Genomic DNA, 25,744 nt, shown 5'->3' with positions numbered 1-25,744 from the left:
AATCATTTACCCAATGCTGGTGTCCTGAGATAAGAACCTTGCATTGCCTCTTTTGTTCCTCAAGGAAAAAAAGTACTCAGCTTACACCTTATGTATCCCAAGAACTCGGTTTTCATGATTTTCAACTCCAGGACCCAGTCATCCAGGTAGGTGCATCACAAGTCTGATAACATGTCCCACACAGCAGTGCTTGCACAATACTTGCCTCCAAGGAGGCGAGGCCAAGCCTGGTTAAGTAAAAAGGGATTCAATTTCTCCCATCTAAGTCCAGTTCACCACTTAGCTACTTACGAAAGCAAAGATAAAATGTGTTCCTCTTTCAATAGCCCCACCTACATAGTAGCAGTTGAGGTAAGTATAGTGTGGAGAAATACTGTCTACTACTCCCTCTCCCCATTCATCTGTAAAAATTATTTGTAATAGACCTTTCAACCTAGGAGCAAAAGGTAGGTCCATACTGTGAATTCTGGGAGTAAGAAGTTCTATTTGTTTTGGAGGAAGGAAATTATCCTCAGGAACGTAAGGCTGATCTGCTTTCTTGTCTTCTTGCTGCAGAAATAAAAAGTGGCAGTACTAATCACCACAAAAGGTAGGCTTGTGCTCATTCTTCCCTGCTGGAGTAACCACAGACAATTGTCCCTCCTTTAGACAGTTACTTTGTTTGAGTTTCATTCACACACATACTTCTCATTCAAATCACATTCAGAACATATGGATAGGGACTGTGTTTGGAATTAGGTAACTGGCCATACTTACACTTTGGCCTCTTGCAGTCGGCTTTGATGACTTGGAGGGTCACTCTATGCAATTCTCTGTCCTGCTCAGTCACCTAGAGAGATACAGGCAAAATCTTTAAATCAAAGCAATGTGCACTGTAATGTATGAAAGTTGGCAGCCAGGTCTGAACAGTAAGAGACTGCTTCATTTTCTCAATATAAAAGAAAAGGAATGCTCCAGGGTAGGTACTTCAACATAAAAATATTCAATAGGCTATAATCATCCTTTAGGAACCAGTCCTCTATTTGAAGGCTATGGCAAACAAATTGATATTCTGCTCAAGAGTTTCTATTTAGTCACCCCCTTCTTTTTAAACTCAGGCCTGGTTTACCCATGGCACAGATTAGGGGCAAAGCGTTTACCTATGCAAGAGTGCCACATGAGTTCCATGATATTTAAATGCATTTACCATATGTGCAGGCATATTTGCATGTGATGTTAGCAGGCCAGTAGTGCATCCTTGAGATAAGCGCACTGCAATATTATAGGACACATGCAGAAAGCTTACACAGGTAAGTGTTCTACTGTGGCCTGTATCATATACAAACCAGACATTACATACTTACATAATAGACATCCTTGGGATCCCTTGATTTCTGAAAAAGAATACCCTTTTCCTGTAGTACCTTTATCGCTTCCATGAACGAGTTCCTAATCTGTTTGGAGTGGAGACCAGATTTGGAATCTATCTGAGCGGGAAAAATAGAAAAAGGCACATCTGTAGACTGCAGCAGGATACACAAAAGGGCATGCAAGTGAAATACACAACCTCTTAATGTATTTGGGTCTAACATAGGGAATTCAAAGCACTCAGAAGCCATGTCCACCAAACGGCAGCAAACCACTACCCTTTAGATTAAAAGACTGGAACCAGTCTCTCTTTAACAACTGGAATAAATTTGCTTCCAAAGTAATTGCCTTGTGAGACACTGATCCATTTTAAAGATGAAAGGAAAATGAAGTCAAGATTCTTCGAGGAGAGAGCACGATAATTATTTGCTTTGGTCTGGCGCATCATTCCTGTCCGAGATAAGTCTAATTAAGAACACTCTCAGTAAGAGCTGACATACAGCACAGCCTGGAGAGCTCCTGAAAGAGAATTGCTAATGAGGCTCAAGACTGACAGAAAAAAGCATAAGAAAATGAGTGTTAGTTTGAAACAGCAAGCAAGTCGCACCATGGGAATATTTAGCTTTACTTCTTACCTTTAAGGTGGCCCTGGCACTCCTGTGCTTGGTTGCATGCATTCTCCGTCTGTAGCACCATGATTTGGATGACCAAGGCCAAGTTATCCTGCTTTAGGCTAATCTAAAGATGCAGTTTCAATTCTGGGGTGTCCATCACAACTGCATTACCTAACCCAAGCCTATTCAAGATCTCTCTCATACATCTAATGTTTCTTGGGTTATCTTTGATGTCTGTTTATTTTTCCCCAGCTTTCTCCCAAACAGCTCAAAATAGCATACATCCATTACCCTCCTTTAGGGGATAGTGTCCCAAAAATGAATGCACACGCCCGCCCTGGGGGTTGCAGCCCCCAGGTTGGGAAACAGTGGACTAGAGTATGCATATTGTATTGTAGGTGAATTAAAAAGTGAGGATTTCATGGTGGATTAAGGAATGCTCTCTGAAATGAACTGCACAGAAAGACCTACATTTTTTCCAAGAGGATCTGGTCATTTCAGAATCTGGTACTCTCATCGTATAATTTGCTTTAGAGGCACAGGGATAGCATGCAAACCTTAGCATGTTTTTTCCCCCCTGTACCCAGTAGGAGGTCACTGTTAATAGACAAGATTTTTTTTCTCAAAGCAATGAGATTGGCTCAAGTTGCTCAGGGAAGTTGCACAATCTCATTAGTAAGGAACTTTCCCCTAACATCTATTTTAAAACCCACCTTTCTGACATTCAAATTCATTTCCTCATGGGCACCATGAGTTTTTCAGTACAGAAAAACAGCTATTCAAATATATGAAGATTAATCTAGCTGAACTGTTCCTTCAGTTGCCTTTTCTTGGAGCTATTTTTATTCAGTTTGTAATGTAATGAAATATTTCCTCCCCCCCCAAGTTCTACACTCTTCGATGATGCCCTCTATATTATTAGTATTTTTCAACACTTTCCTTAAAAGATGGTTAATCAAAAACAGTCACAAAATTCCAGTTGTTTGTTAACTGGAGAGAAATCCATGCAGACAGACAGCACACCCACACCAAAACAGCTCCTGTGAAATAAATCAATGCAATGTAGTTTTATAGTGTGGGGAAATATATGATTGTTTAAAGGGTTTCTAATCACTCACTTGGATACATGTTGGAATACTGAGACAATTTGCAACAAATAACTGGTCCGTAGCGGTCTTCATTTTGAAGATGGAACATTATTGGAAACTGCCAAGAGTTGTGAAGCATCTCTTCCTGCTCCTGCCCCCATAGGTTTGATGCAGTGTGCATTAGAAAGTGCTAACATTGAAGGTCACATGCTATCTCCTAGCTGATACTATATAAGGAAAGGAGGCTTGCAAAACAGGGATAATTCAGCTGTACTATAATGTGCTTCAGTATGCTGGATTTGAAACTCAACAGGAGTCCAGCTTAGTCTATTTCAGGTATAGGGAGCTTATCTCAGGAATGAAAAAAGGCAAACAGGCGAAGAAGGCTATTAGCAGTACGTCTCATTCCCAGGAGCAGACAAGAGTTCTGACTCTCCATGAAGTGAACTTACATTTCCAAGGGAGGGCAGAAACAACGGCGGCTCTAGAAATCTAAAGAATTTAGATTTCTTTAGATTTATGGGCAGATATGAGACCTCTGTCACCTGAGGTTAGGATTTCAGAATTTAAGTTTCTATTTGGCCTACATTCAGGAGACTTCTGGCTTTCAATATGTTGCACCAGTTTACCTGTCCCAGCAACCACAAGGGTAGATTAAGACAATCCTCTAAATAAGTGGGTCCCAAACTTTTTAGCATCAGGACCCTCTTTTTTAAGCAACACCTTTTCAGAACCCATCTAGGTTTACCAACTCTTAAAAAAGGAGATATAGAAAGAAATAATATTTTATTCATTTATTTATTTATAAGCAAAGATCTTATAAAAGAGGCCCTTAAACATTTATCTCCCTATATTTACACATGCTTGCAAACTGCAGGAGCTCAGTTCTTTGCAGGATACTTAGCAGCTACAGTATCTGATTTTTGAATAGCCTCAGGGCTTGAGGCAAGTAATCATCTGATCTCTCCATCACCCTTTGACCCACCAAAAAATCAGGTCCCAAACCACAGTTTGGGAACCACTGCTCTAAATAATGAAGAGTATTCTGTGCTTAAGGCCTAGGTTGATTCAGCAACCCATCAACAAAATGGTTGAATAATACAGGTCATCACGGTGGTATCAAAAACTGTGGAGGCTACCCCTAATGGACAAATTCACTCAGCAGTCCAGATTGCGAACAGACTCCTTTATAGAAAGATAGTATCTGCTTATCTCCTACACTAAGAGAAACCCAGTCAAGCAACTAAAATTTCACTTTGAACTGATATTATCACTCATAAATCCCCTGACAGATCTTTTAAATTCACCTTCTTCTGCAGGCTGCTTCACACACTAACCATCTTGCTTAAAAAGGTGTTTTCCTGTTTTGTGTTACATGTTATTTAGTTTTCTGTGATGAGAAAACAATCACAAAACAAAAGAGTTTTATCCTAAGGCGAGCATGGGGAAGGAAAGCTTCCTGCCATCTCCTTAGCACAGCAGTAATCTTTGTCCACCAAAACTTCAAGGGGTTAGGGTTGCAGTTTTCAAACTCTCAGGGAGTCAGAAGACCACAGTAAGTCCTTGCAGGGGAGGGGAGGGAGGCAGCTGGGACAGGGTGAAGGCAGCAATGTGATCCCCAGGACTGCGTGCTGAGGGGGGCTGCAGGGAGCCCTCCACAAGTGGCTGCAGGGCTGCCCAGCCTTCTAAAAGTCAAAGTGGAGCAATTGCACTCCCTTTCCGGTTTTGCAGAGGTGGACCGTGATCACTCCATTTTTACTTTTGGAACGTTGGGGAGCCAACGTTACTTTTGGAACGTTGGGGAGCCAGATGCTTGCGCAGGGCTCCCGGCACTCCCGACAGGTTGCTGCAGGGACTGGTGAGTGCATCCCAATCCCTGCAGCCCCCCTTAGGGATGTGATCACGGGGATCATGTTGTTGCCTTCCCCCGCCCTTAAGGGGGCAGAGGCCAGGGCCCTCAGCTGGGGCCTAGCAATGCCCCAGTTTGAATAGCTCTTGGTTAGGGGATCTCCTAGAACAAGACTATAAGGGACACAGAAGCCTGCAGAGCTAAGGGGAGATCAGCAAAAATCCCTTCCTTGTGTGAGCAGAAGTAACTTTCATTTGCAAAAAGGGAATTTAGGATTCAGAGCAAAATCCTTTAAAAATCTGAGCAGAAAGTAATATACAAGCAGATTAAAAGACTTCACATGGAATGTGTGCCACTATGAATTTAGACATTACAGGCAAAATACTGGGGAGTGGTGACAGCAAAAAAAGAGTAAAAGGTCCACATTATGGACAATTCAATTTATTGCAACTAGCAATCTGATACCCACTTGAATGGCATTCTAAAATAGCATTCACCGCTTCTCATCTAAGGAAATTTAACAAGGCATATGATTTTTTAAAAAACTGTGTGCTTCTGTTCAGGAAATGAGAGGGGTGAAAAATAAAGTGTTCAAAATGGAACCGTCCTTTTGCCAAGGACCCAGGCCTGGAACATCATAGTCAAGTAGCGAAATATGTATTTGACTAGCCATGTCATGGGCAATGTGTTTCCTGCTAGCACAGAAGCCCAGAACATGCTGGGAAGGGCTTCATAGCTCCTTTGTCTCTGGCAGCCAAATCTATTCCTCACTGAAGGAAATGGAATAGAGCTTTCCTCAGCAGCCAGACCCCAATTCCTGTGTTCGGTCAGGCTACAGTCTCAGGCTGCCAACTGGGGCTCTGTTCCTCCCTTTTCTTCTGGGTACTTGGAAAGATGTCTGCTGTCAAGGGTCTAGACTCTAGAGACAAGGCTCTCAAATCACACATCAGCCAAGAGCAGTTTGGTTCCAGGACTTGTTACAGCATATGGTAAGCAAGATCAGCAACCTAACAGGGAGTGTCACCCTGGGAAAATTGGGAATAGATCCCAGACACACATCCCAGCTACCAGTTATCCAGCCACCTCACATTCCAGCCACCACCTTGCGCCATGTTCATTGCTTTTATAAATCTACACATCATAAGAACAGCCCCACTGGATCAGGCCATAGGCCCATCTAGTCCAGCTTCCTGTATCTCACAGCGGCCCACCAAATGCCCCAGGGAGCACACCAGATAACAAGAGACCTCATCCTGGTGCCCTCCCTTGCATCTGGCATAACCCATTTCTACAATCAGGAGGTTGCGCATACACATCATGGCTTGTACCCCATAATGGATTTTTCCCCCAGAAACCTGTCCAAGCCCCTTTTAAAGGTGTCTAGGCTAGACGCCAGCACCACATCCTGTGGCAAGGAGTTCCACAGACCGACCACACGCTGAGTAAAGAAATATTTTCTTTTGTCTGTCCTAACCCGCCCAACACTCAATTTTAGTGGATGTCCCCTGGTTCTGGTGTTATGTGAGAGTGTAAAGAGCATCTCCCTATCCACTATGTCCATCCCCTGCATAATTTTGTATGTCTCAATCATATCCCCCCTCAGGCGTCTCTTGTCTAGGCTGAAGAGGCCCAAACGCCGTAGCCTTTCCTCATAAGGAAGGTGCCCCAGCCCCGTAATCATCTTAGTCGCTCTCTTTTGCACCTTTTCCATTTCCACTATGTCTTTTTTGAGATGCGTCGACCAGAACTGGACACAATACTCCAGGTGTGGCCTTACCATAGATTTGTACAACGGCATTATAATACTAGCCAATTGGAGTAACTGAGTCAGCCTTATAATAATGTAAAATTAAGTAGAGACCTGGAGTAAGAGCCAAATTATAGTAGTCAATTGTCTACTAGAGGAAATAGTATGAGGAATGCAACAACCGAATGATGGAGAATCTGCTTTATAAGTAACATGTTTCCAGTTCAATCGCTGGCAGGAAATACTTGCCTAAAACGCTGGAGAGTCACAGCCATTTAACATAGATAAAACTGAGCTAGGATGATCAGTGGTCTGACTTTGTATAAGGTAGCTTGTTATGAAGGGTGCGTCTGCCTATAGCGGTGCATTTGAGAGAAAAAATATATGCATGTATTTATGGGATGGTAGAGATGAGAGTAAAGGGACAGATATTGTTCACATTTTACCAATGAACAAATGAGGTTGAAGAATGCAACTTGCCTAGAATTACCCAGAAATATTACAGATGAGCTGGTATTTCAACCTAGAACCTCGAAGTGTTATCAGAGAGATTATACCAGCTCCATATCTTTAGATACACTGAGCACTGGAAGTCAAAGGGGATGGGATGTGGCTGTGGCAACATTATGTGTGATCACACTTAACTAGTGTATTTGGCCTTTAGCGAGCTGAGTAGCTTGTGAGAGCCTTTCAGCAGAATGTACCAGAATTACTAAAGATGGCAGCTGTTTTCATTCCTTCTCTACTGTCTTGGCATTTTTGTATTGTATTTCTCTACCACAGACCAGCAGTGTTCTTGCTAAAATCCAGGCCCGTTTGCTTTATTAGAATTCAATGACAAGCATTTCCTTTATGAAAACAAATGGTTGCCAGGAAGCAACCACCAGGAAGGAGTTCACAGAACCCAGTATGAATGGGAGGCGGTTTTGTTGTTGCTTTAATTCAGTGAGCTGTTCTTGGGGGATTTAAATCACCTCCTACAGTTCTGGGAATCTAAAACATAACCTTAAGCAAAAATGTAGCCAGACACAGAAGGAAAACTTGCAAAAAAAAAATTATTCTCTCTCGACCCATGAAGGCACAGACTTGGGCATATAAAGACATGCAGCTTTATAGACTAATGCTCAGTTTTAGTTGTAACACTATGCTAAGCATTCTAAACAAATATGTATAATTGGCCCAGATTCTCAGATATGGGTGCTCACAGTAACTTCAAGTGCATCAAAGTCATGCAGATTTACAAGAGGAGGTATTTGGCTCATGACCTTATTCTCTGCATACTATGAACCTTTTATAAACAAATTTCTAACCAGAAGCACAATGAGAGGCAGATATCTAACGTTATTGAAAAGCAGCCCAAATCTCAAACAAGCAGTTTCTTTATGTACAATTCTGATTCCAATTAGAGTTCAGCACTTGGGGCCCCTTCACCTCTATTCCAAACTTTTGCTCTGAATGGGCTGAAATCTTCAACAAGGAGGACGTGTAATACACAGCAGATGTCGGAATGTTCTTTGCAATTTCCTACAGAAGGTTCCATCTTTTTAATATGTTGGGCCTCATTTATCTTGCCCTTGATTAAATTCAGAACAACTCAGTCTTGTTGCTCAGCTGAACAGCTATGTGGGAGGTCTCCTGAAGACAATGTAACTTCCCAACACAGTGCAGACAGATATGCCTTAAAGGTGAAATTTGAAAGCTACTATTAAGTTGCATCTTTTGCAGCACAGTCAATGCCTGTCTATTCAGAAGAGAGTTTCACAGGCCTACTCCTTGGTAAGTATCTTACAACCACCGATTTGGTTTACTTTATAGCTTTAACAAGCTTGCTCTCTTTGGTATTTACTGGCTAAAATTTAAGATGTGTGTGAAATCTGCCACTTAAGTTTCCTGAGAACCTCAGCTTTCGCTACCTTTTAAGAAGTCAGTTTCCCGTTCTCATGATTGGGAATAAAAAATTAAAATACATAAGCAGTATTTGAAGGGTTCCAAGTGAGCATTCAATACAGGTTTTGTGTTCCTAAACTGGCAGTAAACAAACACAGGCATTTTTTTAGTTTATTATTTATTGGCAACATTCTTAATAGACCTAAGATGCCCCCCAAATTAGTACAAATTATGACAACAGCACCTGTACTTACTTGCTCAGCAGTGGTACTCGTTCTATTTTGTGTGATAAATGACACCAGGACCTCCACTGTTTCCAGCTCTTGGTGATAGAAGGTCTGGATTTTGTTCCTCAATAGGAAATCTCTTATTTTTTCACTCAGTACAGTAATGGAGCCCAACATATCTGTTGCACCTTGATGGCTAATCCATAGAGAAACAGTCAAATTAAAGCATGAAAAAGGTACTGAAGACTCACGAAAATAAAAAGCTACCCCAAGTCAGGCATTTAGGATCTGGGTAGCAAGGAAGTATGGTCACGGTGTAAGTGATGCTGGCATGAGATCTTCCTGGGCTACATCCTCATAAATTTCAGAAATACAGCATGCCATGATATAGCAAAATCAGGCTTTCTGCATGGCAAAAGGATCACTTTTCCACTTGATTAGCTCCTCCAGATAGTAAACTTTCAAGTAGCTACTGGGAATGGCTTAGTGAATTGGGAGCACAAGTGCAGAGGTTGCCACATTACCTCCTGCCCCAAGATAAAACTCTTTTGGCTTGGGCAAGGAGGAATATTCCTACTAAGCACTCAAAATACCCCTCGAGACTTATTAGTGTTTGGAGTTCCGGCAACATAAAACATTTTTCCTTGTTATATTCCTGCTTGTGTATATGGGTACTAAACTTTCTAGAGTATTACTTCCATGATTTCCTGCATGACAACCAAGGAAATCTAATCTAAGATTTTAATATAGCTTTTTGTCTGCCAGATGGTCAAGAGAGTCATAAGCTAATAGCATCTGGTCATATACTCCCATTCAATTGTTCATCTATTTCATCCATAGCCACAGCCCCTATATCTGTTCCTGTCAGAGTCTCTGATCTGGTCCCACTTGCATGACTCCCCCCAAACCAATTCACTTTTCATATGATGCCACTTTCAAAGGTGTTTCTATTTCACCATATCCAACTTGCATCCTACACTTCCCTGTCTCATGTCCTACTCCTAAAATAAAATCTACCTTTGCAAATGTTCTGCATTTGCTACTCATAGTTCTCACTCACCTTTGCCCCTTTTCTGAGTACTGGAATGGCTTGTCATAAATATCTCTGTAGAGGCGGGGAAGTTCTAGTATCCTTGAAATCTGAATATCATACACAGGATCATCAACTTTATCTGAAAAAGGTAAAAGAAAGGCATAGAGCACACCTGAGTTGCTACTAGCAGTAACAAACCAGATGTTTTATTTGATGTCTATAAAACCTAAATTACTTACAAATCTGAGCATTCTGATTGTCTTACATGGACCTCAGTAGAACTATATCTGGGGAAGGAAAGGGGTACCCTATGGTTTGCATTTAGGTCTCTAGAACTGGGTTTAGGGAATGGCTTCTAGAAAGCAACAGGGATCATTGCTTCCTTGCTAATTAAACTACAAAAGCTGCTGCCATAAAGAAAGAACACCTGGATGCTGTGCACAGCAGCACTTAGAGGGGTGTGGACCAAAGTTTCAAAGTGGCCCAGCGGTAACAGGAAAACACAGAAGCTTAGCACAGCTCAAATGAATTGCAAGTTGCTCAGGTTACAATTACTGGAGCGTTAGAAGTTCAGAACAAGAATGCATGCTGCTGAAAGAGTAACTGCTCACAATACATGAAGGCTTTGATTTCTCGTTGCTGCCTGTAGATTCTTACACAACCACGGACTCTGATTACGTCACCGATTTCCAGCTTAGTTTTGTGACGAATTACTTCTTGAAACTTCGCTATTTGTTCTACCAGATCCAAGTTACTTGAGGTGCTTGGATGAGATTCTAAGGCTGTGGAGAAAAGAAGAGACTGGATATGGGTGTTGCCTTATTAACAACATTTGGAGCGGGAAAAGTCAAATGGATTTTCTTAGACAACATGACTGACATTGATCAATAGGCTGTGAATCTTAATGGCAACATCACAGATAATACAGCATGATACTATTTCCTCAGACCGAAACATTCATAGAAAAAAGACATAAGAATCAAAGCAGTTAGTGGAAGAAATTCACAGCAATAGGATGTGCAGGGCACAGCAGCAGCACAACAGAACTCCTTGCTCAGTTTCTTCAGTTGCAGGACTTCCATGTTTGATTTTTAAAAAATCATGGAAATGTATGCAAGGAGCATGGTAAGAAGGCAGGTGGTCCGCTTTCTGCTTACTTTTAATGAGTGGAAAGTAGATCAGTGTGGGCTGCATCACAACAGGCTGGAGGAAGGCAGTAGCAGCAGCATATTCAGGGTGAAGGGCACTCCAAATCAGCCCCCCCCCCCCACAATCAGCGACTGATGCAACCTTGCCCAATGGATGGGCTGCCCCTGGCAGGACAAATCAAAGTAGATGTTCGAGTTCCCCTTGACACTCACTCTCTCTCTCTCTCTCTCTCTCTCTCTCTCTCTCTCACACACACACACACACACACACACACACAAACCCCATCTCTCTATAAATACAGTAGATTCCCCGACTTATGTAAAGGTTCTGTTCTGGACAACTTTACATAAGCTGGTGTTTAAGCATCACAGGCAGCCTTTTCTTGTGGGATGATCTGTGGTGGGGAGCGAGCAGTGAGCACAGGCAGCTTCTATGCAAAGTTTATGCAAAATCAAATTTACATAAGCTGAGGCTTCCATAAGTTGGGGAACTGCTCTACTTGCTCTGCCCTTAATGGCAATACACTCCCTTTGTAACTTTACCCTACTATGAATAGCTGTTGACAAAGTAATGCATACAGCACTAGTAATGAAAATTCTTGGTCAACTATTTGTGACGTTTCTTAAAAGTTGAAATCCTTGAAACTGAAAGCTTTAGTTTGGTTTGCTGTGATCAAGAAGGACAGAACCTGACTCTTTCTGCTACTCATGTATATCACATGAAGACTAAAATTTTAAAATTGTCCCCTGGCAACACATTCAATTCACTCTTGTAAATGTCAATTGACTGAACAATTCAGAGTCTGTTTTTAGAAAGCAGTTCTTTTAACCTCACCTTGTATTTCTGTCACTGTACACAGAGTCCATATGTATATAATATCCCAACCTTTCACTCTTCATTTCATACACCAGGTGAATAGGCTTTTGTTCATGACAGCTCATGCCATAATACATTTGATAGCCTTTAAAGTGCTGTGGGGCTCTGTTTATGCTACAGACTTAAAAGTCAAACTAAATGCGACATTAAAAGTGTGTAGGCTGGGGCTCTCCTTTTGTTTTGAAACAGCAGAGGTGCAGGGGACTGGTCTGAATCAGAACTGAAGCGCAGGGGTAGAGTAAAATTATTTCTTTAAATTCATGTCACCTTCCTGCCAAACATCACTGTCTACCCAGCGCCTGGATTTAGTGTCATATCTAGCTTGACCCTAGAAGTGTTATTCTTCCACAGTTCAAACTTAAGCCAAAAATCCAATTCTCAAAGCTTCCCCTCAAAGTTCATGCTGTGTAAGAGAATATCAACATTATGTGAAGGAAAATGAAAGCTCCTTCTTGGTGCCTGCCCATACACAAATTAAACAAATCCTGAAAACAAGCAGGCTACTAAATATTTTTCCTCTTTTGTGGACTTGAATTCCTTATTAGATTTTAGAGGAAAGTCAAAATGGCAGAGAAACACACTTATATACTAAGTATTATCTTTGCAACAGTTATAGCCAAGTTATCGCTGGTATAACTAAACAGAACTTTGAGATTCAGGTTTCTAATACATAGTTTGCACTTTGACCAATTGATCACAGCTGTATATTAATAAGGTATCCTCAGCTACTTTCAACACATCAATAGGCAAAAACAAAAAATTGTAACATTCCTGTAATCACTGCTATTATTTTGGGTATATTAAAAGTACCTAGGTCAACAACAGACGGCAGAGCTTTGGCAGGAGTCCAATTATAAGAGTCAGATCCTAGCAGCTGAGTTTACAACAGCTGATCTATCAGAAAAATCCCTGTGTACTTAAGTGATGCATTAAGGATCGAACCAGCAACAGCAGGAGACTTATGAGTGGATTTCCCACATTTTTCTTTTTCTAAGTCTGCAATCCCTTTCATACTTCCCTGGAAGTAAGTCCCATTGAACACAATGGAACTGACTTATGAGATGCACAGGATTACATTGTGAGAGAGCAACTGAAGCTGCTGGGTCACCAAGACAGTCTTAGCCCATAATACAGAGGAAGAAGAGAGCAAAGGGTTGTCCCTTTTCCCCATACACCATTTTTCTGTCCTAACTTAGACCCCAGTAATGCCATTTGCCTTCCAGGGCAAAACATACAGCTAACAATTACCTAACTTCTTTCACCACATAATCAAAATATGTCCATTTCATAGAGTATGAAATGGCAAATGAAAGCACACAAATATCTACACACATCACTTGTGAAGACAAGGAATGATCTACTCCACGTGCTTGACATTTTTACTCCTTATGTTTGTAACAATCTTCCTTCACTAAAGTGGGGGGCTCCAATTCACAGCTAGAAAATGAAGGCTCTTTGGCCAACTCTGTAGCCTTGAACCGAAACTTCAACCAGGTAAGAGTAAGAAATAGCGGTGGTGAACGAAGGGATAATTGGGAGACTGGTGCTTTCATTGGAACTTACAAAATAACAAACAAAATAGGACGAGCATCTCAAATTGGCACCAATAAACAGCCTAAAAATTAAAGCTGAAGACAAATAAGATTTACTAATCTAGTACAGTAACTGTTTAGCTGAAATAGTCACTGATTTGCTTGTTACCTGACTGTTCTGTCACAGGATTTTTCCAGCAGGTGCAGCTTATAACTCCTGTGCCATCATCCACTAGAAGAGAATAGCAGTGTTTTATGTCAATATTTCTTACTGCAGGTTGAATATGGCTGACCAACTCTACACATCAAAGTAGGCAAATACCAGTAATAATAACAACACGCAATGATGGGCAACATAATCCTATCCCTGGCAGCACTGTCAGGTGCAACGGCACTCAAATGGTGACCACTGTATCCAGTGGCCCCACCAGGATGGCTGGAGGTCTCTTTTTGTCCCCTTCCCCCAAGGAAAACCCCAGTCCAGCAATGGGGCTTCTCAAGTCTGTGCCAGTTATTTTTCCAGTGCAGACAAGAAAACCTCTGCATTGGGCTTTGCAACCTGACATGGAAAATAGGATCCATGTCGGTCCTACCCCCTCCCAGGCCAGTCACTCCACCTGCCCTGCCCCAGAATGCCTCCTGCCCCCGAAAACCCTTACTGCCACCCAAAGCTCTTATCTTGCGGCATCCATCCAGTGCTAGGCTAAGTGCTGACTGGTGTCACGGCACGTTTATGACACTCAGTGCTGGTGCTAGAGGGTCAGAGGATTGAAGCCTCATTCTAACTCTTGTAAATCCCTATTTGGTGGTGATGGGTTAACAGGGTGTGTCTGCAGATTAAGTTGGGCGGGGAGATTTTAAGACAGAGATTCTCCGGGCTAAACTGACTTGTGGGGGGGGGGCAGAGGAAGTGTTTTATAAGCTTGCATTGTGCAAGCTTCATTTCAAAATTAAAGTATTCCATCTGCTACTGATGCTAGTTTTCTGATATTTCTTATTTAAAACCACTGTTATAGGTATTTTTTTTATTTTTTAGAAGTGCCCATACTCCCCCCATTTCCATTTTATTATATCCTTACTATAACTTAATAAAGTCCTTCTATGCTGCACCAGAAATTTAGAATGTCTTCTGAAATAAATGTAAGATGGGTGGAAATTAGTTTATTTTACTCAACTATTCAACTGGGTATATAGGACAATAGCCAGCATCAATTGCCACTTAAACAGGGATTGCAGGAAGAGGATGAATGACTCCCTGCTAACTGGGTAAGAGGCACTTTTTCAAGTGGGTGCTCCTCTTTATTAACTGGTCCTCCTCACTCAGCAGTGTCTTTTCTAGTGGCTGTCTGCTGAAGTTCTTTTGCATCTTTTTAGATTGTGAGCCTTTTTGGGACAGGGAGCTATTAGTTATCTGATCTTCTCCGTAAACCACTTTGTGAACTTTTCATTGAAAAGAGGCATATAAATACTGTTGTTGTTAATAATAATAAATGAGGGCAGACCAGGCCTTTTTTATTTATATTTCAGGAACCTACATGGTGTTGACAACTTTTGATGCCAACTCGAAACAGATATTCACAAGTGTCTCCAATTTCTACCCAAGCTCTGTCACACTTGGGAGACGGAAGACTACTGATCAGTTTTTTTTCTGTGACTTTAGTTATTAGCACCTTTCAGTAATGGGACACTTGTCTTGATAAGTCACTGAACCCATCTTGTTCTACATACTGAACAATTCCCTAGCAAATTTATGTGTACCAAGACTTATAGTAAGCAGACTCCTTTGATAATCCTGCTAAAAATACCTCATTCATGGTTTTCAGTAGAAAAACAAAAATTTCAGTTCATTTTTAATTCTTTTTTGCATCATGGATCAATAGGGAAAGGCACTACATCCAACTGTTGCAACACTCATGCATTAGCTCTCTAACCGGCAGAGCTTCTGTTTTATACTGAAAGACATAAATTGAAGCTACAACGCATTCTTGCCAACTGTGACTAAAGGAACAACAGGGAGGAGCAGCCTGGCAAGAAGCCTGAAAAGTAAAACTAGGAGCAGTCTGAACATGCAAGCAGGGCGACCAAGAGACACAAGGGGAAGTCAAAAAAGAGAATGGAGCTTACTTTTGTAATGTCAGAGTTCATTTATTTGAAAAAAGTTTATCCCACTTTTCCCATGCTGAGGCAAATGCCCAAGGTGGCTTACAATATGTTTATAACAAACAGAAAAACAAATAATCTATCAAATATAAAACAGTCAAGGATTTGACAGAGGTAATTTAGTAAAGTCAGAATTAAACCGACATTAAGATTATAGGATCTTCCTTTGCTTTCATAGAAGAAAACAGGTGGGAAAATGGTATCTACACACGGAACAAGGGACATGAAATAACTGGGAAGCGTACTGTATTTATTTACAGAGAGTTGAAGTCAGTGTTTCCCAATTTGTGGGTTGAGACCCACCAGTGAGTCACGAGCTGATTTTTGGTGGGTCCAAAAAGTTTTTGAAATTTTTTTTTTAACTTTTCAAGCACCCTTGCCCAATTTTCAGAAGAAAATCATTAGTTGGAAACCTAACCTGTGGTAAAATGTGGAAATGGTAAACGGAATGGTAAATCATTAGTTGGAAACCAAACCTGTGGTAAAATGACACATTTTATAATTTTCTCTAGTAATTGGTGAGTCGTGTATCATGTGTGAACTCAGTTTCAACGTTTTGTTTGGCCCGGAAGTCCCTAACTTCACATCTTGCTCTCCAAGTCACCCTTCTCCTAGGCACCCTGAATGACTGTAAAAGTTTGGGGGAACAGTCCTTGAATTCCACTTCTAGGGAGAGTCTAACAAATGCCTACACATACATACTATATGCAAGGTATATAGCAGCCTTGGAAGAATAGGACCCTGATTATTCATTAATAATTTATGTTTACGATAATAATTAATGATTACTAATAAATAAAAATATTTCTTTCTACACCTCTTTTTCCTAGTAGGCCATGATAGATTGTTATTTTTAAAAGTGGGTCCCAGTGCTAAAAAGTTTGGGAACTACTGGCTGAAGGGTTTGCAAGATGACAGGCTCAAAATTGCCACCACCACACTCACTGGCCATAACACCATTGTTGGTTGGTACTGAAAGAAGGATGATCAGAAACATACAGGAAAGCACAGTGGAGACAGAGTCCCTCCCCCCCTTCAGACTTCTACTTTACAAAGCAAGACCACAAAAACCTGAGCAGTGAAGCATCTGAATTCTCCTGCTTTGTCCTGGGGTAGCGAGAAGACCTGCAGCACATGGCTCCATCTTATCCTAAGACACTAAACAGAATTACAATTCTAGAAAGAGTGACTATGGATGCAGAGCATTTAGAGATACTGGAATGGGTTGGTTTACTAGCTTACAAGCTGATGGAAAGGAAAAGGAAAGTTACCAGCTGAACCTTTTTGGAATTCTTCCCTTCTGAACCCTTGCATGCTTGTGAACTTAGGGCCCAATCCTAACCAACTTTCCAGCACCAGTGCAGCCGCAATGCAGCCCCAGAGTAAGGGAACAAATATTCCCATACCTTGAGGAGGCCTCTGTGACTGCCTCCCCACAACAGGATGCAGTGCACATCCCATTGGCACAGCTGCACCAGCACTGGAAATTTGGATAGGATTTGGTCCCAAGACAACAAACGTGTGTAAGCCAGGCTGCCATTCCAGTTTATTCTACCTGCTTGTCTCAACTAGTGCTAGCAATGCACTGCTGCAATATAAACTCTGGATACTGTTATCCTTAAGATTCAGGTAAAGTCTCAAAACCTCCATTTTGATTACTCCCGGCCATTTAATTCCCCACACCATGGGACTATAACACATACTTTCATATTTTGATTATGCACACATGTTACAGGAAGCACCGTCTTAGAAAAGCATTCCATCATTAAACTAAGCAAGCATGGCAACTTCAAAATACTAAAGGTTATTAAGGAGAGAAATAGGAAGATGCTGGCAGGAAACATAACTTCTTACCTCCATAAATACAAAAGGCATCCTGCTCTTTGGCCAGGACCACAGTTCCAAGAATGTCCACTCGCCTTATTGGATGTCCATTGTAAAAAAATATACCTAAGAATGGAAGGAGAAACTGTAAGTGTTTAGATTTATGTAATTCTGTATTGCACAATCCTCCTTCTAAATGCTTGTTCTTATTTTATCCAACTAATGTTACCTTTAGCAATTCTAGAACACTGATTTCTTAATATTTTGATCAAACAAGTAACATCACAGACATTTGTTTCTGATCAGGAGATTGTCACGTATTTTATGTACCTCAAATTACAGCCTCAGCCTCAACTATAACTGTTTTTCCTTCCATGTATGTATTCATTGTAGCAAACACCTGAAATCCATAGAACCGCACATGTGAGATAAATGAGATACAACACTAAATTAGACTGGGATATGCACTTTTTGCTGTTCTGTGGTGTGGTATTACAGTGGGTGCTCAACCCAACCATCTTCTTCTCATTCTTGTCAATAAATGATGGACAAGTCATTCAACAATCATCCCAATGATCTCATTTTGGTTTGGGTGATTTACAGATAGGAAATCTATCACTGTCTCTGTAAAAAGTGTGTTTATGTTAACAGTACATATTTCTTAAATACATAATCCTATACTGTGTTCACACAGAAATAAGTCTATGGATGTCACAGGGCTTACCCCCAAGCAAGAGCATACACTGGATTGCAGTTGACGGCTCCTAGACTCAACACCTTCAACTGAGTTGCCCCATTCACTTCTAATTGGCATTCCTTGACAGAGAACTGGCTGTCTTAATCAAGACAGTCTTAATCAAGAATACCGAGTCAATGAGCAAGCACTTTGTTGTGATAGCCTGTTTCTCCAGCAGGGGCACAGGAATTTAAAGACCCAATTCTAACTAGGCGTTCAAGCTGGAGGAAGCATAGCTGCAATGGTAGAAGTGCCACTGCAACAGTGAGCGTGATGAGGCCACTGGTGCACATGGTACACCAGTTCCCTTGGACTTGTTCTAAAAACTACTTTGTTCTATTCAAATAGCAGAGGCTTCATCAGTGAGCTATTATGCCTCAGTAATTCATGGCCTACCTTGCTTCAAACAGGTCTCTCCTTTTAATGGTCATTTCCAGCATGCTCATTATTAGGGTCACTTGGCCAGAAAAAAACTGGTCCAGCTGGAAACTTAATTCTGAGTATTACTTCTGCTTAGACTTGAAACTGTTCAAGACATTCTTTTATGTTTGGAAGAGCAAAGGCCTAAGGCTGTCATGAGTAATTATGAATAATCCAAAAATCAGTCACCTTGAAAGTTCGATGGTCGATACTCCTAGGACAGGAAGTGAAACAAAGTATACTTTCTCCAGTAATAGTTATGAGAAAGAAAAAAAGGGTGGCAAATAGTGGCACACAAACTAGAGAATATAGAGACTAGTAATGCATTTAAATAAACACTCAGCCCCCCCTCCCCCCGCAAATATACCAATTATTTTCCTCTGCTCAGGGTACTAAGAAATTAACTGGAATTTTCTGTTCTGCAAGGTGTACTTGCAGTTTGGAAGAACTACCCCCACCCCGATCCCCCAAAAGTTACATAGGATTTGGCCCTGGCACCAAAATGTGTGTTAGGTTGTTAAACAAAAAAAGAAAACTCAAAATAAATAACCCCCCAAACCCCAATTTCTTTTTAAAATTAAAGCAATAGGTACAGATACTTCAATTTATCCTTTCACAATGAACGTTCTCCACCCAGTTTCATATAATAAAACTGGCATTCTTGCTTGCTTAACAAGCTCTGTTTTCTTTAGCAAACACTTGTATGTTTCACCTCTATCACTTAGTCTTCATACTTTGCCTTGAACCTTTAATAAGGTTTGCTGTGGAGGTGGAACTGACAACACAATTGCTATTCAACAGGTGTATTTTCTCAGCAAGAGCATACTGAGGTTTGAGTTTTAGGAAACTACCACATCCCTGAACAGAAGAAGAAAAGTGTTGGAATAACCTGCAAGACTTACATGTTGTACTATAAACAAGTAATCTTTAAGGTTATGATAACCTGGGAGTCAAAGAATTTAAAGATATTATAAACAAATAACCTCACAAAGCTCAAGAATGGTTCCTGAACTCTTACAAAATGAATTGTGACACTTACCTGGAACCTGTTTAGATTCTTTCATTTTTTGGATGTCTTTAATGTACAGCCTTGCAAAGGCTGAAAAGATAGGATTCAAGCCCCATAACAGTGAAGGGGTCTCTTCTTCTGATCCTGTGGATGTGGTGAGCATTCAGAAATGAATGTGCTCTCTACAAGATCACAGATCAACCAGTCACAAGTAGAAATCTGACTGTCTGCAAAGGAAGAAAGAAAGGGCATAATTAAGATACAACACTCAAGCACAAGAATGGAAATGCTCGTGCTGCTCTTGCTTGGAATTGAATTGGGAATGAAGTACTATCCTACAGAAATAATGTAGACTTACCTAGAGTGCAATTCCAAGCTCCCTTGTTGCAAAGGTTTTATAACGCTGTCGCAAACATATTATAAGGAACATGTGCACCTCTTCTGGAGTCATCTGGGCTGACACAAGCACATGTGCTAGCCCGCAGAGCCAGATCCTGCCGCTGTATTGAAGAGATAAGGTTGCGTAAATTGAGGGCAGCCGATGTAGGGAGTTGAGGAGCGTGAGGGGATGGCAGAACGAAGGCGTTCATAGTGGGCGGGCTGGTGGGTGGACCAGCCTGGGGAGTGGGTCCCAACTCTGACACTTAAGATGGATCCCAATTCTCGTCCCCAACCTAACTGGCCCAACCCGGGCTGTCCAGATTCGTGAAGCAATTTTGCTGGCACAAATCTGAGTAGCCCCATAGGTCTGGCTGTGGCGTGACACAGGGTAAAGGGAGTTTACTCCCCTTACTCCGATTTGCACCATAGCCTGCCCCAAGCTGGATACAATTAAAAATACAATTTGTCCCCATTTCCTTTTCAGAGTCATATTTAGCTGTGACCAAATGTTCCAATTATAGCAGAGATAAGAGTACATAAACCAGAAATTCCATCCTGGATTGCATCACTAACCCATCCTATTTTCATATCCTGTTCATAATTACATAAGCCGAACTATTTACTTTGATTTCAGTATGCTAGCTTTTGTGGACTTGGGGTGGCATTCAGAGTTACTTTTCCTCCAGAGAAAAAGTCCCTTGAGAGCAAGCTACTTTGAATACTATGCTTACATTTTGATCAATAAGTGGGTAATAGAAAGAATATGGAATTGAAGGAATCCACATGTTGAAGCTATGAAGTGTGATCCGTCACAGTTTACACAAAAGGGCAAAGCAGGAAACTATTATACGCTGTGTATACAGTTACAATATTAGTAAGTCACAGCTTAAATTTTGCAGGATGGGTCATCTAAGTTTCTTGAACGGGCGATCATCTAGGAACCTCAAGTATGGGAGAAAAGGTGGGATATCAAGGTGAAATAAAATAACTGCCCAGTACCAAAAGAGCAGAAATTGTTAAGTCATGAAACATGATTGATTTTTGTAATCTAACAGTACTGTAACAAAACAAAAAAAAGGTTTACATGGTATATGAAAATGTTAAAAGAATTCTGCTGTTCTACATGCAAATGCTCCATTTTATTTCTTGAATTGCCTTTATCCTTTAATTGGACTGGATGGACATGACAAAGGATTCTCACCAGAAGGCTGCTTTTCCACTGAGCTATTGTAAGCCACGAGGTCTAAATTCAAGTACTTTCAATTCTTCAATCAGGTGGGGAATCCAGCAGTGACCTACATAGGTCCTATCATACATGCATTCATAGCATCAGCAATTAAACATAATTGAGGACTTAGGGATAATAAAATAGGCTCAAATTCTCTAATGCTTTGAAGTTTTGCATGATCTTAAACAATCTTAGATTAAAAATAAATCTGTACAGTTCTCTTTGCCCAGAATACTTGTAGTGTTGTGCATGTACATATATTTTCATTGATTAAATAACCAATGTATAGAGAATAAACCCATAGGAAGTTGAATGCCACATTGATAATAAAGCAAACTACATCTGCCTATTTCTCCCAATCCTGCTGTTGGGTGAGCCATGACTAAACTGCAGTAAAGGGGATGTGAAAAGATAATAGGATGAAAGAAAATGATAGGGGATGTGGTAAAAAGTGAAAGGCAAAGGGAAAGGAAGTTGGGACAAAACAATGGGAGAAGCAAGCCAAAGAAATGTTAGAGAGTGACAAAAGGGGATTTGGCTTGAGGGAAGGAGGTCATTTTCCTGAATTCAAGCAGGCCTGGGTTCCAGTGTATGCTAATGGCACATGAACTCATCTACCCCAACAAAGAGAGGGAGATTATTCAGACTACCATCCAGTCTGGCTTAGTTTCTTGTCTTGTGCTTAATCTACTTCTGCCTAAAGATGCTGAGCTCTACTATGTAACAGAATACTCTCTTTGAAGTGCATTAACCTGTCTCTTTGCACTCAAGGGCACTCCCTTTGTACTCTTTGTCTCTAGGGCAAGAGAAATGGAGGCTGGGCAGTGCTAAAGAATCATAGCTGGTGCAGTGGAGACACTGCCTAGCACTGGAGACAATGCATCTCTATGTGCTCCATTCACAGAGACACAATGCCTTCCCACATATTAATTGTGTTATGCCACTGATGAGTGTACACTCCCCAGAAAAGAGGAGAGCATGCTAAGAAATCCAGCATGACCAAGATAAGAAAACCAGAAACTTCACTAGAAATTGGCCTCTGGGTTTGTTCACATAGAAATACTCCACCGTGAACCCCTGTAAGAAGATAAAACCGTACGTCAGTTTCATTCTGCCAGATCAGTAGAAAGCATTGATTGAAAGTTGAAAGACTGGATAACCAACCTGGTGGTTTACATCAAAGGAAAACATAAAGGAGAATTACAAATTTATCAGTATGAGTGAAAACAAACCTTTCTTTTAAAAGAAAGAATATCCAGCCCCATTTCTGGAAGTTGAAACTGCATACATTAGACTCTTAGACACGTAACATGTTTGGGGTTGACACTGACTATGTTCAAAAAAGAATTGATTAGTCAAATATTTATTGGGTCATTAGAACAGTAGCAAAGATGAGAGGGAATGGTGCTGACTACAAACCACAGCCTGAGAGGCCAGTCTCTTCCAAACACTTGACAAACTCCCATGCCAGATCATGGGGAGGCCCTTCGCCCTTCAACAATGGATTCCTGGAAGTCCCAGCAACTACGCACCTGTGATTCATAAGCCATGCCGCTGTGATGAATGCTGCTCTGTGTTACTTTATATACAAGCTTGTGCTCCTGTTCAGAGATGACAGCACACGGCAAGCAGAGAGGGCAAGGGAAGAAAGCCCCAGGACAGAGGGTGCCCACTCCTAAAGACAATCTTGACTCCATATGCCTGGGATGCAAGAGACATCCTTCCAAGGACACCATGGTGCAACCAAGTAGCAGGCTGTCATTTAGACAAGGACTTCATTTATTGACAACCATAATATTAACAACACTGTGTGTAAGATGCATGTGTGGATTACTGAGCTTATCAGAAACCTTCTTCCTTCCTGCATTTTAATGTCACTCATTATTTCTGCTTTAGACACATCCCTAAGCAACCCTGTAAACTTTGCAGAGAGGGTGGCAGAAGGGCTGCAGGGATGATTAATTCTCTTTGGGAACTCTTAATCACCTCCAGTGCTTATGGAATTAGCTACAATTCAGTTGCCATTTTGCCACTATTAGACAGAGGATGGTTTTATTGTCTCAAGCCATGAGGGAACAATAAGTATTCCTGTCAATTAAAAGGCTATCATTAAGGAAGCAGCAAGCAGAGAAAGCAAACAGATATGAGAGCGCTAGACTCTGCTTCCTGTTAGCATTTTCACTGTTGCCTCCTCTAGTGCTCCTCTAGCAGCTACGATTCTAGCATTCTCTGTCTGTTTCTTTAAGCAAAGCATTTGCAAACAAACTGCTGACCACTTTCTGTGCTTTTAGGTATCTGCAATAGCAGCAGGAACACATCCCCTGCAGCTATGGGGGGAACCTGTATTGAGTACATAATGAAGCAGCACCTCCCCTCCACAAATTAATGAACAAAGAGAACAATACTCCATAAGGTCCCACCTATGATTTACCAGACTTTAAAAAAAGGAGATCTAGAAAGAAATATTTTATTTATTTCTAAATAAAGATAACTAGAAAAAAGACCTCCAAACATTTATCTCTCTACATTTACACAAGCTTGCAAACTGCAGGAGCTGAGCTTTTTGCAGGGTACTCAGCAGCTACAGTATGTGATTTTTGAACAGCCTCAGGGCCTGAGGCAATTAGTTATTTGATCTTTCCATCGCCCTTTGGAGACCCATCAAAAATCAGGTTGCAACCCATCCACCAGTGAGTCCTGACCTACAGTTTGGGAACCACTGCCCTAAAGGCTATAATAAAGCTCACTTCCTCAAATTCATGCATGTATATATTTGACATCATATGCAAATGATGCATAACCATATTCACTTCAACATTATCATAACAGGTCTCATACAAAGGATAAGACCTGTAGGGGTAAGACCCATGCATCATCAGATGGACACAATGCAGTGTACTCAGCATGTGCCATTTACACATTTTGATGAACACGTATGGCAGCATCAAGGCAAGGTCTTGTGGCCTCATCATGTATTTGAGGTGCAGTTTGCTACCAACAAGAATGGTTTTTTTTGTTTCATGCCCTTGTAACAAGTTAAAATCATAATAACCTTAGTAACTGAAGAATGACTTACAACCCTAATGAACATGGTAAATCATTTATAAATATATAATAAGTTTTTTGATTGAGACTTTCTACTTTATCTATAGTCCCAAGGGCATGGCATCAGTTTGAAAAACAAGATTATGCAGTAGAAAGGAACATAACCAGGATTTACAAGGTGAAAAGTGGCACTTGTAGGTTTAATAGTTGGAAAGCATTGTGCCTCCATCCCTTAATACACTGCTAATCCTTGCTGTTATGCGAGGTTGTGAGCATTTTAAAGCTATGAACAAAGAAAGCAAATTAGATTGGGCTGCTACTCAAGGAGAAAAAGTCTAATTACTGTTTGGAGGTTCAGACAACTGTGGTGTTGTTCTTGCAGCACACACATTCATGTGACTTAAGTAAGCCACTTAATGCCTGTTAGATGGATGGCATTTTCCAGGCCACAAAGAACGGCCAGCATGGAGCAGTGAATAGAGGTGGACTTTAAATGGAGAAACCCGGGTTCAAGCCTGATTCAGCTATGAAGTCCATTAGGAAATCTTGGGCTTAAAGGGCTGTTGCAACAATAAATTTTACTTAAAAGATTTATATGCCGCCTTTCATCGTAAAAGTTAACATGCCCAAGAAGCAGCTATAGCCCTCTGTACACTGCAAAGCATCAAAATTAACAGACATAATAGCATACAACTCTGTACTGAAGTCCCACTCATTAGCTTTTCAACTTCCTCCTAGCATTATGCCCCAAGCTCTTAACACTCACAGTGAACATTTCCGAAACTGAGACTTACACAAGATAGCAATGAGACAGAAGTAAGAACTGTTTCTTCTCTAAACATTCTATGTTACTCCAGGGTATGAAGCTGCTGCAACCTCAGTGTGGACTACACATTTATTTCCTTTTCCCAGGCTAACAGAAGATGTAACAATGGTTTATTGACACTTCCCTACAACAAGAATTCCTTGCTTCCCTGAGCTGTTCAAGGGAAAAGAAGACCTCTATGCTAATAATAGCTCATATAGGGATCAAAATCTGCCATGGTGAACATAGAAACAGCATATGTAACATATGGAGAATATGACTAGATGCCTGAAACAGTGTCGCCTGACAGGGGGACCTAATGGTACAAAGAACTGGAAGGAGCAGGAAACAACAGAGACAGCAGAAATGTAGGTGGGGAACATATTGAATCCAGGGCTCAGAATAAGTCCGTGCAATTTGGAAAGGTTGAATGAGCCAGGAACATTAAGTTTTGCTAGCACAATGCTGTTTAGGGCAGGAAAGTGCTATTCAAAGTCTAGAGACTGATATCAGGAGTGTGGCAATTAACTGGATTATTGCTGCCAATTATGATTGTATCAAAATTACATGGAAATCGCTTGATGACATACTATTGGCAACGTCTATGATGAAGCTGATATAGGTGTAACTATAAACACAAATGACTCTGGTTTTCAGCAGCCAAAGAATAAGGGCACACAATTTTTCTACTGAGAAAGTCCCATTTCCTACTGCTTTTCCCGCCTGCCTGCTGTCATCTACACAGAATGCAGCTGACAAATGTAACAAAAAAAATTCAGTCAAGCAT

At 41.0% G+C, this 25,744-nt stretch overlaps 1 protein-coding gene across 2 annotated transcripts in view; it reads right to left on the bottom strand.

Annotated features, from left to right (window-relative positions):
• The window catches only part of STN1 (STN1 subunit of CST complex), a 31,123-nt gene that overhangs the window by 3,312 nt on the left and 2,067 nt on the right, over positions 1-25,744 (bottom strand). For both annotated transcript variants that reach the window (XM_066620743.1, XM_066620744.1), the window contains exons 2-10: positions 19,857-19,998; positions 19,529-19,725; positions 17,364-17,459; positions 13,519-13,581; positions 10,404-10,574; positions 9,820-9,931; positions 8,787-8,955; positions 1,344-1,466; positions 757-829 (exon numbers count right to left, since the gene is read on the bottom strand). In XM_066620743.1, coding sequence (XP_066476840.1) covers positions 757-829; positions 1,344-1,466; positions 8,787-8,955; positions 9,820-9,931; positions 10,404-10,574; positions 13,519-13,581; positions 17,364-17,459; positions 19,529-19,661 — 940 coding nt within the window. In that variant the 5' untranslated portion in view covers positions 19,662-19,725; positions 19,857-19,998. The remainder of the gene's footprint in view (positions 1-756; positions 830-1,343; positions 1,467-8,786; positions 8,956-9,819; positions 9,932-10,403; positions 10,575-13,518; positions 13,582-17,363; positions 17,460-19,528; positions 19,726-19,856; positions 19,999-25,744) is intronic.

Source organism: Tiliqua scincoides, chromosome 3 (assembly GCF_035046505.1).
Source record: "Tiliqua scincoides isolate rTilSci1 chromosome 3, rTilSci1.hap2, whole genome shotgun sequence".
Classification (NCBI taxonomy): domain Eukaryota; kingdom Metazoa; phylum Chordata; class Lepidosauria; order Squamata; family Scincidae; genus Tiliqua; species Tiliqua scincoides.
Note: the sequence above shows the minus strand (reverse complement) of the source record. Positions and strands in the feature narration are given on the sequence as shown.